Genomic DNA, 18,157 nt, shown 5'->3' on the forward strand with positions numbered 1-18,157 from the left:
TCGTGTGTTTATATGCCTTCATTTCTTTTTGCCTAGCTTTAGAAGTAGGATGACTGGGTCATATGGTAGGTATATGTTGAGAAACTGCCAAACTGTTTTCCAAAGTAGTCATACTATCTAACATTCCCACCAGCAGTTTATGAGGGTTAGAACTCTCCTTTGTATCCTTGCCAACACTTGGCGTGATTGGGGTTTTTATTTTTACCTATTTATTTATTTGTTTGTTTGTTTGTTTTTCATTTTAGCCCTTGTGTTAGGTATGTGGTAGTATCACATTCTGGTTTTAATTTGTATTGACAAATAATATTGAACCCTTTTGCCCTCCCTACATATTTTTCTCTTTTAAAGTAAGCTTCTATGCCCAACGTAGGGCTTGGACTCATAACCCTGAGATCAAGAGTTGCATGCTCTTCTGGCTGAGCCAGCCAGGCGGCCCTACCATCCATACATATTTGATGAAGTGTCTGTTCAGATCTTTTGCCAATTAAAAAATCTGAGTTTTATTTTCTTATTATTGTATGTTGAGAGTTCTTTATGTTTTCAGGATATAATCCTTCATTGACATGAAAACATTTTTTCCTACTCTGGGGCTTGCCTTTTTGTGTTGTAGACAGTATCTGGGTAAAGGCAGAAGTTTTCAGTTTTGATGATGTTTGATAGCTTTTTATTTTATGAATTGTGCTTATAGTATTATATCTAAGAAGTATGCAAAATCCAAGGTAAAGATTTTCTCCTATATTTTTTCTTTTTTTCTTTTTTTTTTTTTAATTTAACGTTTATTTTTGAGAGACCAGAGACAGAGTGAAAGTGGGGGAGGGGCAGGGGGAGAGGGAGACACAGAATCCAAAGCAGGCTCCAGGCTCCTAGCTGTCAGCACAGAGCCCGGTGAGGGGCTTGTACTCACAAACTGCAAGATGGTGACCTGAGCCAAAGTTGGATGCTTAACTGAGCTACCCAGGCGCCCCTCTCCTATATTTTCTTCTAGAAGTTTTAAAGTTTTGAGTTTACATTTAGGCCTATGATCCATTTTGAGCTAATTTTTACTTTTGGTAAGAGATAAGAATTAAGATTCACTTTCTTAGTATATGGATATCTGGATTTCAGCACTATTTGTTGAACAGACTGTCCTTTTTCTCATTGACTTACTTTCACACCTCTGTTGAAATCAGCTGTCCATTCACTTTTTTAAAAAAATGAAATTTAAAGCAGATGCCAAACATAATGTCATTTTACCCTTGCATATATATACTTGGCTATGCATCTCTATCTGGCTCATTATCAGACTGATTATTAGAAACATAATCACCATGCCATTATTACTATTTTTTAAGGTGAGGGATTTTTTTTTTTTAAGATTCCATTTTTAAGTAATCTCTGTGTCCAGTGTGGGGCTTGAACTCACAACCCCAAGATCAGGAGTCACATGCTCCACTGACTCAGCCAGCCAGGTGCCTCACCAACATGTCATTATTACACCTCGCAAAAGTAACAGTATTTCTTTAAAATATAATCTAATATTTAATTCATGTTTAAATTTCCCAGTTTGTTTCAGAGATAGGTTTTTATAGATGATTTGGTGAAATTAGTGTTCGATTTGGCTGTCTCATAAATGTTTTTTTATTCTTTAGCAGTCCTTGCGCCATTCTCTTTCATTTTTTTTTGTTATTGATTAGCTTGTTTTGTTATTTTTTATTGCTTATATTATTGGTGATTCATTCTGTACTTGACTGATGCTTCCTTGAAGTCTTTAACTCCTTTCTCTGTTTCCCCTATTTCTTGTAAACTGGTAAATAGATCAGATCTAGAGACTTGATTAAATTCAGGTTCAGTTTTTTTGTTTTTTGTTAAAATTTTTTTAATGTTTATCCATTTTTGAGAGAGAGAGAGAGAGCGAGAGAGAGCACATGCAGGGAGTGCAGAGAGAGAGGGAGACACAGAATCCGAAGCAGGCTCTAGGCTCCAAGCTGTCAGCACAGAGCCTGACGCAGGGCCTGAACTCACAAACCGTGAGATCATGACCTGAGCTGAAGTCAGAAGCTCATCTGACTGAGCCACTGGGGCACCTCTGTTTTTTGTTTTTTTAAATCAAGTATATCCTATGGGTAGTGGTTAATCCTGTTCCATTCAAGAGGAGACCTATGTCTGGATTATTCTTAGGATTTAGATGGTGTCGACCTGATATGTTCATTGTAAATTTCCTCATCATCCTTTCACTTTAGTTTGTAAATTTGTTTTAGCATCCATTAATTATGCATTATTGCCTCAGTTTGTTGTTTGATTAGAAGTTGCAAGGTGGTGTTTTTCTAATTCTATCATTCTTTTTGTGTTTATGAGCTAAAGTTGTAATAATTAAGAAAAAAAAATTACCCTCATCAATTATTTGGTTACCCTGAAATAATTTAGCACAAGCTGGTTAAATGTTTGATTTATTTCCCCATTATTTTATTTTATTAATTTCTTTTTTAACTTTTATTTATTTTTGAGAGAGAGAGACAGAGTGCGAGCAAGCACACTAGCTGGGGAGGGGCAGAGAGAGAGTAGACACAGAATCTGAAGCAGGCTCCAGGCTCTGAGCTGTCAGCACAGAGCCTGACCCGGGACTTGAACTCAAAAACTGTGAGATCTTGACCTGAGCTGAAGTCGGCCACTTAAACAACTGAGCCACCCAGGTGTACTCAGGTTCTTTATCAGTTTTCAGAATAGTGTGAGTTGGTCTTAGCAGTCTCTGGTGGTGATCAGTGAAGCATTTGTTTCTTCTTATTAAGTCACCCATTTATATATATTTGATGTGTTTCAACTCATGGATGTCATGATTGCTTTTGATGCTGAAAAATGGCTTTGAGTTAGCAATTGTCTCTTTTGGTATAACAATTTCATTCTTTGAATAAATGGGATTTGAATCTTGGTTTAATTAACTTCAGTGCCATGTTCTTCCCACTGTTATTGTTGTGCTTCCTTGCAGGAAGCCCTCAAGGAAGTCCTCAAGGTGCAGTTGAGGGGTGCATTTATTGGAATAGGGGCTTGATTCCAGGAGTGTCAACATTTGTATGAACGTATTTCTAACAGCAGGAGGGCAGAAGATACTTGTGGTACAAAGGCCTGGGCTGTTCATTAGTAGGACAAGTATGACAAGTAAAGAAAAATAGGCTAGAGACATAGCACAAAGGACCTTGCCAGCTGGGTTAAGGGACTTGGTCTTTTTAATACTTAGGTGGTGGGTCATGACAAGTTCATGACATTTTCTTACATGAGGTTGATAGAAAATTATTTTTGAAAGAAGGCCCTCTTGATTGCTATTTTCATTGAAGTTTGCAGAGAAGAACTCAGCCAAAGAAGCCAATATTATCTAAGTAAAACCTGGCAAGAATCACTTGTTGAATGGTTCTTAATTTCTTAGAAACCTGTAATCTTTAAACCTTTCATTTTTCACATGTGATATGTTGAATTTATGTTGAGTCAGTATGGTGTGTGTATATAATGTATGTAGTGATAACTGAAAGTGTTTTTAAATAATTTATTTCTGGTGGCTTACTCTTTAATTGGCCTCCTGTTATGTAATTGGCTATATTGAAATCCAAAGAGTAATTATGGATTAGTGGGCTTTATCATATTTTAATATAAGATTTGGCTAATTTTCTGTTTCACTACATTTTACTTAATGATTTCTAGGGCCTCATGGTTATGAATGTGCTTCAATTTCATAATGCCTCCTGCTATGGCAGACATCCTTGACATCTGGGCAGTGGATTCACAGTTAGCATCTGATGGCTCCATACCTGTGGATTTCCTTTTGCCCACTGGGATTTATATTCAGTTGGAGGTTCCTCGGGAAGCTACCATTTCCTATATTAAACAGGTATGTTAATAGGTAAAATTTTTATCAGTGTAGCTTACTATATTATAGGAAATGTTACTTGTGTAAATCATATGGTCAGTTTGAGAGAAGATTAAGCTTTGGGTCACTACATATTAAAGATTTTGATATTTGCCTTGTATTTTGTGGACATATAAAACAGTCATTCTTACTGTCACTTTTAATCCATATGTGATACCTGATTTAAGAAAAATCAACTTACATTGATTTTAAATGTTAGTTTAAAACGTTTAAACGTTAGTTTAAAGCGTTAGTTTTAAATGCTCATTCAGGTTATTAAAAGGAATTTGACATTGTTGAAGAAAGTTTTGTGTTAAAATCTTTTTAACTGTCTCTTCCTTCCTCTTCCCTCCGTACCCCACTACTTTTCATGGTGACTATGGGGAGGAAAAAGTTTTCCCTCACTAGTGAATGGCGTGTCCTCCTTTGGAAGCAAAGTCTTTTTTTTTTTTAACGTTTATTTTATTTATTTTATTTTTTTTAATGTTTATTTATTTTTGAGACAGAGAGAGACAGAGCATGAACGGGGGAGGGTCAGAGAGGGAGACACAGAATCTGAAACAGGCTTCAGGCTCTGAGCCATCAGCACAGAGTCTGACGCGGGGCTCGAACCCACAGACCGCGAGATCATGACCTGAGCCGAAGTCGGATGCTTAACCGACTGAGCCACCCAGGCGCCCCAATGTTTATTTGTTTTTGAGAGAGAGACAGAGTGCGAGCAGGGGAGGAGCAGAGAGAGAGGGAGACACAGAATCTGAAACAAGCTCCAGCACAAAGCCCTAATGCGGGCCTCAAACTCACCAACTGCAGAGATCACTACCTGAGCCAAAGTCGGACGTTTAACTGACTGAGCCACCCGGGCACCACCCCCACCTTTTTTAAGTTTTTATTTAAATTGCAGGTGGTTAACATACAGTGTAATACTAGTTTCAGGTGTGCAATATGGTGATTCAACATTTATATACAACACCCTGTGCTCCTCACAATAAGGGCACTCCTTAAGCCCCATCACCTGTTTCACCCATCCCCTCACCCACCTCCCTTCTGGTGAGCCTCAGTTTGGAAGCAAATTCTTTTACATAACAAGGGTTGCTTGTTTTGTTGGATTATTCTTTGAAATGAATTGATGAGTGCTATTGATTTGTGAAGACTACGAAATGTAAATGAAATTATTTTCTAAACTTTCTCTTTAATGTTTTCCAAATAGCTGAACCCAACATGAAAATCAGGGGTTATATTTTTAAGAAAAAGTTTTTATGACATATGTTTATATTTATTTTTTTAAGTTTATTTATTTTGAGAGAGAGGGAGAGTATATGAATCCCAAGTAGGCTCTGAAATGCCAGCACAGAGCCTGACGTGGGACTCAATCTCATGAAGTGAGATCTTGACCTGAGCTGAAGTGAAAAGTCAGATGCTTAACTGAGCCACCCAGGACCCCTACCTAGCATAATATTTTCAAGTTCATCCATATATAATAATGAATCGAAATTTCATTCCTTTCTAAGACTTAGTAATGTTCTATTGTATGGATATACCACATTTTTTTATCTGTTCATCTTTTGATGGGCATTTTGGTTGTTTATCTTTTAGCTATTGTGAATAATACTACTATGTACATTGGTATACATATCTTTTTGAGTCCCTGCTTTCATTTTTTTGGGGTATTTGTCTGGAAGTGGAATTTTTATATCATATGGTAATTCTTTTTTAACTTGAAAAAATTTTTTTAATGTTTATTTATATTTGAGAGAGAGAGAGAGACAGAGCGCAAGCAGGGGAGGGGCAGAGAGATGGACACAGAATCTGAAGCAGAATCCAGGCTCTGAGCTGTTAGCACTGAGCCTGACTTGGGGCTCAAACCCATGAGCCATGAGATCATGACCTGAGTTGAAGTTGGACACTTAACGAACCAAGCCACCCAGGCGCCCCTGTTTTAACTTTGTAAAGAACTGCCAAAGTGCTTTCTACAGCAGTGATACCATTTCTCATCCCCACTAGCAGTACACAAATGTTCTGGTTTCTCCACATTCTGGCCAACAGTTGTAATTTTTGTTTTTGTTTTTTTAATTTTTAATTTTTTATGTTTAGTTTTGAGAGAGAGAGAGAATACGAGCAGGGGAGGGTCAGAGAGAGAGAAGGAGACACAAAATCTGAAGCAGGCTTCAGGCTCTGAGCTGTTAGCACAGAGTCCAACGTGGGGCTTGAACTCATGAATTGTGAGATCATGACCTGAGCCAAAGTGGGACGCTTAAACCAACTGAGCCAGCCAGGTGCCCCTATTTTTTTTTTTTAATGTTTATTTGTTTTTGAGTGAGAGAGACAATGCGAGCAGGGGAGGGGCAGAGAGCCAGGGAGACACAGAATCTGAAGCAGGCTCCAGTCTCTGAGCTGTCAGCATGGAGCCTCACGTGGGGCTCTAACTCATGAATCATATGATCATGACCTGAGCCGAAGTTGGACGCTTAACTGACTGAGCCATCCAGGTGCCCCTGTTTGTTTTTGATAATAACCATTTTTGGTCTGTGAAGTGGTATCTTATTGCAGCTTTTCTTTGCATTTACCTCATGACTAATGATGTGAAGCATCTTTTCTTCTTCTTAATGGCCATTTGTAGAATTGTGTATTCAAGACTATTGCACATTTTTTCACTTGTCTTTTTTTTTGTTACTGAGCCGTAAGTTCTTCAATTATCCTGAATATTAATCGCTTATCAAATATATAATTTGCAAACATCTTCTCCCATTCTTTGGTTTGCCTTTTCACTATCACATTAGTGTCTATTCATATATTAATTTTGTAAAATTTTGATGAAAATCCAGTTTCCCTATTTTTTCTTTTGTTGTCCATCACTCCTTTTTCATATATAAAACTGAATCTGAGAATTAGCTATGAGTTTTATCCCCAGTTTGTTATTTTCAGCTTTTGGCTTTTGTATTGGCTGCAGTTAAAATTTATCATCCACCTTGTCATTTATATAGTGATCTTTTACATGATCTCATCCAGGAAACTTGGGGGAAGTGATATGAGATTCTGCTTATTTATACTGATAGAGCAATGCTAATTAATGAAGATAACCCTGATGAATAGAAAATAATGCAGGAAAATAATACAAATTTTGTATGGGTGTGATGATACATACGTTAAAATTTTTTCTATTTTCTGATTAGATGTTATTTATATTCATAAGAATGTTAAATATGGATGTCTTCATTGATTCTTAGCCTTCAGAGATATTCACTTAAAAAAATTTGAAGTATAGTGGTACCTGGGGGGCTCAGTCAGTTAAGCATCTGATTTCAGCTCAGGTCATGATCTCATGGTTTGTGAGTGTGAGCCCCACATCAGGTTCTGTGCCGACAGCTCAGAGCCTGGAGCCTGCTTTAGATTCTGTGTCTCCTTCTCTCTCTGCCCCTCCCTTGCTCACGCTCTGTCTCTCTCTCTCAAAAATAAACAAACATTAAAAAAATAAAAAAAATTGAAGTCTAGTTGACATATTATATTACTTTTAGCTGTACAACCTAGTGATTCAATAGTTAAGTACATTTTGAAATGCTCACCATGATAAGTGTAGTTACCTTCTGTCACCATACAAAGTTATTGCAATATTCTTGACTATGTTTTTTCTTCTGTGCTTTTCATCTCGTTGGGTTACTTATTTTATAAAAGGTATTTTTGTACCTTGTATTCCCCTTCACCTATTTCACCTGTCCCTTCTGCTCCTCCCCTTTGACAGCCACCAGTTTGCTCTATGTATTTATGAGCCTCCTGTTTTTGTTTTTTAGATTCTATGTATATATGAAATCATACGGTATTTATCTTTCTCTGACTTATTTCACTTAGCATAAGACTAGGTTCTTTTTTTTTGATGTACTTGTAAATGGCATTGTTTTTAAATTTCTCTGCAAGTGTACAGAAACAATAGGTTTCTGTATATTAATTTTGTATTCTGCAACTTTATGGAATTCATTTATTATTTCTAATCGTTTTTTATGGAATCCTTAGAGTTTTCTATATATAGTATCATGTCTTCTCTAAATAGTGACAACCTCACTTCTTCCTTAACAATTTGAATGCTTTTTCTTTTTGTCTGATTGCTGTGACTGGGACTTGTAGTATGGTGTGTTGAGTTAAGGTGGTGAGAGTAGACATTTTTATGTTGTTTCTGATCTTAGAGGAAAAGCTGTCAGCTTTTCACAATTAAGTATGATGTTAGCCATGGGTTTGTCATATATGACTTCATTATGTTGAAGTATATTTTCTCTCTTCCCACTTGTTTTTATCATGCAGGATCATGAAATTTTGTCAAATGCTTTTTCTGCATCTACTGAGATGATTAGATGGTTTTTATCTTCCATTTTGTAAATGTGGTATGTCATATTGATTGATTTGTGGATAATGAACCATCTTTGCATCCTTGGAATGCAGGGATTGTGGTGAATAAACCTTTAAATGTCTTGCTGAATTTGCATTGCTAATATTTTGTTGAGGATTTTTGCAGCTATGGTCATTGGGGATATTGGTATGTGGTTTTCTTTTTTTGTAGTGTCTTTGTCTGGTTTTGGTATCAGGGTAACACTGGCCTTGTAGAGTGAATTTGGAAGCATTCCTTCTTTTTTAGATGAGTTTGAGAAGGATTGATAGTAAATCTTTTATGAATGGTGGAATTCACTGGTGAAGCCGTCTGGTTCTGGATTTTGTTTGTTGGGAGTTTTTTTTTCTTTTGATTTTTTTTTTAAAGGGTTTTTTGTTTTTTAAGTTTATGTATTTATTTTGAGAGAGAGCAAGCATGAGCAGAGTAGGGGCAGAGAGAGAACAGAAGCAGGTGCTGCGCTGCCAGCACAGAGCCCAACATGGGGCTCTCACGAACTGTGAGATCATGAGCTGAGCAGAAATCCAGAGTTAGACACTTAACTGACTGAGCCATGTAGGTGCCCCTTTTGGGAGGTTTTTTGTTTTTTGTTTTTTGTTTTATTACTGATTCCATTTTGTTACTGGCAATCACTCTGTTTAGAGTATCTGCTTCTTTCTGATTCAATGTTGGAAGCTTGTTTCTAGGAATTTATCCATTTCTAGGTTTTCAAATTTGTTGGCACATGATTTTTTGTAGTAGTCTCTTATAATCCTTTATATTTCTGTGGTGCCAGTTGTAACTTCTCTTTCATTTCTGATTTTGAGTTCTCACTCTCTTTCTTGATGAGTCTGGCAGATACTCACTTAATGATTTTGCTTATGTATGTGCATTTTATGTGCATTATACTATTACATTAATTACAAAAATGGGTTAATAGTATACATATTCTACTACAAGTTGGTATTTCAAAAAAAAACAACCTTAATATATCTTGGACAGTTTCCTATGTTACCTTTTATTTTTATTTTCACAGATGTATAGTACTTTATTATTGATGTAGTCAATCCTTTATTGCTAAACACTTGGCTTGTTCTATGTTTTTGAGTTTTACAAAGAGTGCTGTAGTAAGTATCTTTGTAGATGTATTTTTATACACTTGAGTAAGTTTTTCTGTTCCAGAAAGTGTCTAATTTTTTCCTGCAGATGTTATGGAAGCAAGTTCACAATTACCCAATGTTTAACCTCCTTATGGAAATTGACTCCTATATGTTTGCATGTGTGAATCAAACTGCTGTATATGAGGAGCTTGAAGATGAAACAAGAAGGCTCTGTGATGTCAGACCTTTTCTTCCAGTTCTCAAATTAGTGACAAGAAGTTGTGACCCAGGGGAAAAATTAGACTCAAAAATTGGAGTCCTTATAGGAAAAGGTAATTTAAGTACTTCCTAGTATGAATTCTTACCATGTTTGTTGCTATATGTATAAACATGTAGTAAGTATAATCTAAGACATTGTAGAGTATGGCCCAAGGACCAATGCTTGTCTGTAAATTGTTAACCAGTCTGAGATCAGGTAAGTATAAAAATTGAGAGTAAATGTTTATAAATTCCTGTAGCAATGTGATATTGCCACAGTATCCCAGGGGTTATATTTTTTGCATCCTTTTCTAGTGACTTATTTTTATTTGCAAAATAATGTTTCTTGGCAGATTGGAAAGAAAAAAGTTGTTCCTTTGTCTCACGTAGTTTGAGAAGAGATACCTTTTCTGAGAGATACATTCTCTGTTTCTTTTAAATGCCTCTACGGTATAAACAATTTATATACAACTCTCTATACCAACCAAGATTTTAAGCTGATTGATAAATTCCAATATTATTGACAAATTTTACTCCTTAATTTTTCTTTAAGTAGAGTTATTTTTGTAGTGAGTGAAGATAAATTATGTCCATGTTCTTCTTTGCAAATTAATTCCAGGGAGAATTGTGAATAACAAAGAAAATATGGTAGAGTCTTGCTGTAATAATCATAGCTGTCTCAGGGGCAATGGGATATCAGTATCCTGCTTTAGACAAGATACTAACTTGAGTTAAGTACTATAAGAGGTTAACTCTGGAAGAGACTTGAAGTTTGTGTGTTTGTTTATTTTTGAGTAGCAGTTTTTGGTTGTTTTCATTATTTATTTTATTTTATTTTACTTTATTTTATTTTATTTCATTATTTTATGTTATGGTATTTTATGTTATTTTATTTTATGTTATTTTAATTTAATTTAATTTAATTTAATTTATTTAATTTAATTTAATTTAATTTTATTTTAGAGACTTGAAGTTTAAATACAAAACCAAAATATCGACTGGTGGTTGTTGGATTTGGATTGGCCTCTGCATTGATTAAATTCACTGTTACAGGATAATATAGTACCATCCCACTTAGGATTATACATATCTTCAAGATAATCTAGTGCCATCTCCTCTAAGAACCATGCCCTGTGAGATTGCATTCTTTGATGGTGACCTATAGCAATTCAGGCTAACTAATGATTACAAATGTGGGACTACACTCTTCCCTCTGAGTACATAGAACAGAACCTTGTTGATTTACTGAATGACAGCCTGGTATTCAAAAAGTGTTTTGTTTTGTTTTTGTAATTTTTTTTTAAGTTTATTTATTTATTTTGAGAGAGAGAGCACATACACATGTGAGCAGGGGGAGGGGCAGAGAGAAAGGGAAAGAGAATTCCAAGAGGCTGCATGCTCTTAGGGTAGAGCCCAACTTGGGGCATGAACCCACGAACCTTGAGATCACGACCTGAGCTAAAATCAAAAGTCAGATGCTTAACAGACTGAGCCACTCAGGCACCCCTTAAAAAGGTTAATTACTTCAGAGGATAACTAGTTTGCTTTAGGCAATATTTTTCCCCCTTAAATAGGTTTGTAATTATTTACCATACAAAATTTTATTTTTTTCCCTAAGATTTTATTTATTTATTGTTAAATAATTTTCATACTCAACATGGGTCTTAAACGCACAGCCCCAAGATCAAGAGTCACACACTCCACCAAGTGAGCCAGCCAGGTACCACCCAAATTTTCTTATATATTAATGACCTCAGTAGAGAGCATTCCTTTCTATTTGCTAGAGCTCCAAAGACCTTTTTGATAAATTTTAAATTCTCTATTACAAAAAATCTCCCCTTTGAATTGAAGAATATATGGAAAAGTAAAAAGAATAAACACAGTCTTATCCAAGACAAGAATATTCACTGGCAATATTGAGATAAAGTTTTTTCCAGATGGCTGTGTGTGTGTGTGTGTGTATGAAGATATATAACTTTTGTATATTTCTATGCTGATATAAGGAAGTAGATCATAACCACACTGATTGTTAAGGAAGCTAAAATATTTGATAACCCAAAAGGTTAGCACCAGAGAGAGAGCTAACTTTTGTCAGGATATAGTTATCTTTTGAGATGTAACATGTTTTCAAAACTGAAATCTCTGCAGTCTCTTCTAGTCGTGATCTCCAAAATATATGAGCTCATTAGCCACTATTAACCTCTACATAAGCTTGCCAGACTTACCAAATAAAAATATAGTAGATTGAGATATTAAATGGGATATACTTCCTGATAAAAATCATTCATTGTTTATCTAAAATTCAAATAGAATTGAGCATGCTGGTTTTTTATTTAGCAACACTGACTTTGCCCTGCCACAATGCAGGGATTATGTAGATGTAGGTATAGGTATAGGTGTAGGTATAGGTAGAGGTGTAGGTACAGGTATGGGTAGATGTATATCTTGAATTTCTCTTTCTATAAGTAATGTGACCATATTTCCTTCTGTATCATAAAGCTTATTATATAAAAAATTTTAATGCAGTGTGCCCTGCAGTTTGATTGATCAAGATGCAAAGAGTGTTTTATATTAACTTGAACAGTTTTTAAATTCTTAACTATGTATAAATTGTATTTTAGATTTTCAGTGCATCTAGGAAACCTGATGTTGATGATCATATACACAAATTCAAGTGTTAACATTAATTTAGGAGTTTGAGTAATTCTGTTTATTATTTTACAGTGAATTTTTACTTTCAATACCTAACAAGTCAGTTTTTGCCATTGCTAATTTGTATGTGGTGACTACAACCGGGACTTGGTGAGGTCATGCCTCCTGGGAAAACAATAAACAATTATTTCAATTTAACTTCAGGAACAAGTTTGCTGCCTCCTCCTCCCCAAAGAAAACAATAGATATAATTGCCCTGATGGGTCTAAAAATACCTTTTCCTGAGTGATAATATATTTGATCATTTTATTTTTTATGTTTATTCTAAGTAATTATTTACAGAGCTGCTCTTTGGATTCTGATTATCCTCTGTAGTGAAGGTACCTGTCACCCCTGCATTCATTTCTCCAAATACACATTAGGAAATCTTGATTGGAGGATTTTGTCAGCATCCTGAAAAACATGTTTGAATACTCCCTTATTTTCCCCGACCTATAAAGTTGTGGTATAGTTTAAAGTGAAGGATGTCTAGAGTCTGGAGGACTTTAACAGTGTCTTTAATGTGAAGAAATTATTCACTCAATACTTCTTTTATATTAAAAAATTATAATATTTGATTCTAAGCTAAATAATATTCTTATCTTAAAATTTAAGGTTTGTTGGGGTGCCTGGGTGGCTCATTTGGTTAGGTGTCCAACTCTTGCTTTCAGCTCAGGTCATGATCTCGTGGTTTGTGGGTTTGAGCCCCATGTCTCTCTCTCTCTGCCCCTCCCCCACTCGCTCTGTCTCAAAAAAATAAATAAATAAACCTAAAAAAAATAAAAATTTGAGACGTATTCCTAGGAGCAGTTGGGAAACTATTGAAGGGATTTAAATAGGGGAGTAACATCAGATTTGGATTTTTGTTTTTTTGAGAGAGCAAGAGAGTGAGTGCATGAGTAGGGGAGGGGGAGAGGGGCAGGAAGAGAGAGTGATAATCCCAAGCAGGCTCTACACTCAGCATGGAGCCCAATGAGGATCTCCATCCCATGACCTTGGGATCATGACCTGAGCCAAAATCAAGAGCTGGACATTCAACCACTTAACCAACTGAGCCACCTAGGTGTCCCCATCATATTTGCATTTTATAAAGAATAATTCATATTGGAAAATGGAGCATGGGTTGGAGAGATTAAGACTGGGAGTAGAGAAATTAGTGAAAAACTGATGTAGTAATCCATGGGAGGGACAATGATGGACTGGGGATAAATTAATGGCTGCAGGAACTAGGAGAAGTAGACAGGGTTAAGAGACATTTAGGAAGTGGTTTAGACGTGATTTTTAGTAGATAAAGGGAGATAAAGAGTTTGATTTTTGTTAGATGTATTAGGTACACATTTCCCTTTCCTCACCTGTGATACCTGTGTCTGTGAGTAGAAAGAGCTTCAGCTGTGCTGGCAAACAAGCTCCAAAATCCCTCAGCTAGTCTGCATAAATTACAGTTCTTTCATGGCTGAATAAGAGTGTATATTTCCATTCCAGATCCAAAACTATCCAGGAAATTATAATGTACTCTCAAGATTTTACCTTTGCTGCATTCATTATGCGGCTTAACCATTTTTATGTTTTTATATTTAGTACCACAGATTGATTCTAATATTTATTTTTGAAATAATAATTGTTTTAATACGTAAAAGAAAATAGACAATGGAGATAAGTCCACTGTCTAGGTAACCCTGATTGACATGCATATATTCAGATAGTATAGATTCAAATGATCGGGTATTAAATGGCCTTATGGAACAAATACTAGCAGGCTGCTTCCCTGTACTTCTGTCCTCAGCACTGTGAAATACTGTCATCATCTCAGGTATCTTTTCAGAACAAAAATGTATACATATTCTATATTCTTTCTTTTGAATTTGCATAAAAGGAATCTTGTGAGACTCATTTTGTCCCTGCTTTTTACATTTAACTTACCTGGAGCTTTTAATGTAACAATACCAATCTAATCTATCCATTGATCACTTCTACTACCATATAATGTATATGGATGTATCTCAATTTTAAAACTAGGTCTTAATGATTAACTTTATTTCCAGTTTTTTAATAATTATAAACAAAACTACAGTGAACATTCTTGTACTGTTAACAGTACGTTGTACAAATAATGTACTTCTCTAGGTTTGTGGAAATAAAGACCACCCAATGAGAACAGACTATTTACTCAGAGCTTGCTATTATAGTAAAGGAGCTTTTTGTTTGTCAGTGACCCAAAGGCAGGCAGGGGAGTGAAAAAGTGTTATGCTAAAGAAGGGGGAATGCCTCTTGTATGGCTGATTGGAAGTTGTTGGCCAGAAGCTGGAGGTGGGGGTCACTAGAAGTTGGGCATCTTATGTGCATGATTTGGGGGTGCATATTTGGCACTTACTGGCTAGTACTGGGTCTCTCAGGTTAAAATTCCTGTTGGCAGAATTTTGAGGTCAAAGAATGTATGTGTATGTTTATAATTTCTAATATTAAATAAATACGCCTTCCAGTACAGGGTGTTGTTAAACTTTAAAATGTTTGCCATCTTACAAGTAAAAGTTTATGTATACAAATTTCTGCATGTTTATTTGTTGTAAATTTCTAGCATTGTTTATTAGGATAATGATAAGTTTATGAAAAGGTTGCTGTATTTAGTTGTCTGCATGGTAGAAGTGGTTCATAATTAAGTACAGTGAAGAATAATTTTATATTCATGAGATTTTTGACTGATATAACCATTGTTGAAAAATCACAGTGAAACCTAAGTTTAATCTATAAAATTTAAATTTACTGAGCCTTAAGTAAAAATGTGAGTTTTAAAATGATTAATTTAAAAGTTTTCAGATTTTTAGGCTTTCTCAGATATGATAAACGTGATTTTTACTTGGTTTGTAAAGAAAAACTGGATAGTTTATAGGTGGTTTTATTTAATTTTTGAGTTTATTTCTTATTTTGAGAGGGAGAGAGAAAGCATATGAGCATGTGTGTATAAGGGGGGAGGGACAGAAAGGAGAGAGAGAGAATCCCAAGTAGGCTGCATGCTGTCAGCAGGGAGCCCCATTTGGGGCTCCATCTCATAAACCTTGAGATCATGACCTGAGCCAACCCTTAACCAGCTGAGCCACCCAGGCGCCCCTTATATGTGGTTTTAAAATGTGTATACTATTTCCGTGATTATCTTTATGAAACTGGTACCTAACTACATTTCTTTGAAAGATTTCAAGTTTGTCTTCTTTAGAAAGCTGATTGTGTGTTCATCTTCTATATATGAAATGTGTTATTTTATCTGGATATTCTTTTGATCCTTGTGTAATATTTTCCTACCCAGTTTTGTTTTCTTGATAAAAATTGAACGTCCAGTATATTTGGTTGGATATATTTTGTATTTCTTGTATTATTATTAGCTACTCAAAATGACACTGTAAAAAAATTTGTTTAGGTCTACATGAATTTGATGCACTGAAGGATCCTGAAGTGAATGAATTCCGAATAAAAATGCGCAAATTCAGTGAAGAAAAGATTCAGTCACTTGTGGGATTGTCTTGGATGGATTGGCTAAAACAGACGTATCCACCAGAACATGAACCATCCATCCTTGAAAACTTAGAAGATAAACTTTATGGAGGAAAGCTCATTGTGGCTGTTCATTTTGAAAATTGTCAGGTAGTGTTGTATTATTTTAAGAAATATTTTGTAATCTGTGATTTTACCTGAATGCAGCACCAATCTTAGAAGAGGTTCTTGCTCACTTGGTAAATGCTGTTACAAAGAGCATTTTTAGATTTAAGATGGAAATTTTAGCATTAGGTGTGATACATGCTTTGCACGTATATGATTTTTGATGCAATGTTATATTAGTCTAGATTGGGTTTGGAAAATTGCAGTTTTTGAATGGTTTTTATACTTAAAAGGGATGTAAAAAAACTCAAGGAATTTTTAAGAGATGTTAAAGAAAGAGAAAAAGAATGAAAAGAATATTGACAAAGACTCATAGGTTGTCAGCAAAACCTGGGTCTTTACAGAAAAAGATTGCCAACCCCAGTCTAGACAGTGTTTTTTAGTTACTGGGTTTTCTCATGTGATTTTGCTCTTGTCTATAAAATGAAAGCTTTGATCAAATGATCTCTTTTTTCCATATTCTTATATTTGCATTCTTTAAATATGTAATTAAGTGCTGATATGGAATTGGGCATTATAATGGAGTGTGTATATACAGTTAATCCATATCTGAATAGTCACAGTTATTTTAGAAGCCAGATTATGGTACTACCTTTGTATATAGTATGGTCATTTTATCATCTAGGATCTGGCTTCGAATTAGGGTAGGAGTTCAAGAATATTTTGTGCTGTTCTTTCTTCAATTACTCTGATAACAACAATGATATAAACCGTTTTAGTAAACATTCTATATTAAGCACTTCACCATACTAAGAGCTATGAAAGGTATTTTTGTTATAGTCTCCACTTTTAAATATTAATTTTTTATTTTTTTTAGAGAGAGTGCGAGTGGGAGAGAGGGACAGAGGGAGGAGAGAGAGAGAGAGAGAGAGAGAGAGAGAGAGAGAGAGAGAGAAGCTTAAGCAGTCTTCACACTCAGCGTGGTGCCTAATGCAAGTCTCGATCCCACGACCCCAGATCATGACCTGAGCCAAAATCAAGATTCAGACACTCAACTGAATGAGCCACCCAGGCACCCCTTTATTCTCCACTTTCAAAAACAACTCTATAAAGTGTTATTATCCTCGTTTTATAGGGAAGAAACTGAAAGGGAGAGAAGTTTTTTGTATGTGTGCCAAGGCCTTATAGCTGGTCTGTGGTATAGCCAGGATTTTCTCCAGATGTTTCTGGTTTTATTCAGTTCTGCCTCCTTCCCAACAATATGTATCTAAATATTTGTAGGAACAAATGCAAAAGCAGGAGCCTGCCTTCTGGCCTTTTACAAAGGAAGTTTATATAGGTTAAAAAAAAAACCACAACAACAACAAAAACATTTGATGCTGTATCCTGAGATATGTTCAGACAGAAGTTCAATTAAACCAAGATTTGGATATTGTAAAATCTCAAGATCAAATTTAAAATACTGTTTAGGGAATTCTGCCCTCTTGAAAGAGCTGGAATGGGGAATTTTACTTACTGCTGATAGGTGACTAGAATTCAACTTGAAAACACTGGCTCAGGGCAATTTGCCCATCTAGGTCAGTCTGCATTTCATTACTTATGGGTCAGATCTCTACTGGCTGTACATATCTTAATGTAATCATCATTGTAAAAAAGTATGTGTGAAAATAAATGTTTTGAAATTAAAAGAGAAATGGAGATACTGTAAAATCTTAGTGGATTCCAAGCATAGAATACTTTTTCAATTTTATATATATATATATTTATTATATATATATATTTATACATATAAATGTATATTTATATGTATAAATATATATTTATGTATAAATATATAAATATAAATATATATATTTATATTTATATATATAAATAAATATATTTATTTATATATGTGTATATATATGTGTATATATATACATATACATATATATATGGAGAGGTTTTTTGTTTAAGTTTTTAATAATTCATTGCTCATCAGGACAAGTGCACTCTTTAATCCCCATCACCTGTTTCACCCATCTCCCCACCTACCTCCTTTCTGGTAACCATCAGTTCGTTTTCTACAGTTAAGAGACCCTTTCTTGGTTTCTCTCTCTTTCTCTCTTTTTATGCCTCCTTGCTTGTTTGTTTTGTTTCTTAAATTCCACATATGAGTGAAACCATGTGGTGTTTGTATTTCTCTGACTGACTTACTTTGCTTATCATTATACTCCCTAGCTCCAACTGTGTTGTTGCAAATGGCAAGATTTCATTCTTATGAAATCTTCATTTCATCCTTTATTTCATTCTTCA

At 35.1% G+C, this 18,157-nt stretch overlaps 1 protein-coding gene across 8 annotated transcripts in view; it reads left to right on the top strand.

Annotated features, from left to right (window-relative positions):
- Nucleotides 1-18,157, top strand: part of PIK3CB (phosphatidylinositol-4,5-bisphosphate 3-kinase catalytic subunit beta) — a 171,086-nt gene that overhangs the window by 69,709 nt on the left and 83,220 nt on the right. For all 8 annotated transcript variants that reach the window (XM_049628744.1, XM_049628747.1, XM_049628748.1 and 5 more), the window contains 3 exons: nt 3,670-3,856; nt 9,432-9,657; nt 15,684-15,907. In XM_049628744.1, coding sequence (XP_049484701.1) covers nt 3,686-3,856; nt 9,432-9,657; nt 15,684-15,907 — 621 coding nt within the window. In that variant the 5' untranslated portion in view covers nt 3,670-3,685. The remainder of the gene's footprint in view (nt 1-3,669; nt 3,857-9,431; nt 9,658-15,683; nt 15,908-18,157) is intronic.

Source organism: Panthera uncia, chromosome C2 (assembly GCF_023721935.1).
Source record: "Panthera uncia isolate 11264 chromosome C2, Puncia_PCG_1.0, whole genome shotgun sequence".
In the NCBI taxonomy this organism is placed as follows: domain Eukaryota; kingdom Metazoa; phylum Chordata; class Mammalia; order Carnivora; family Felidae; genus Panthera; species Panthera uncia.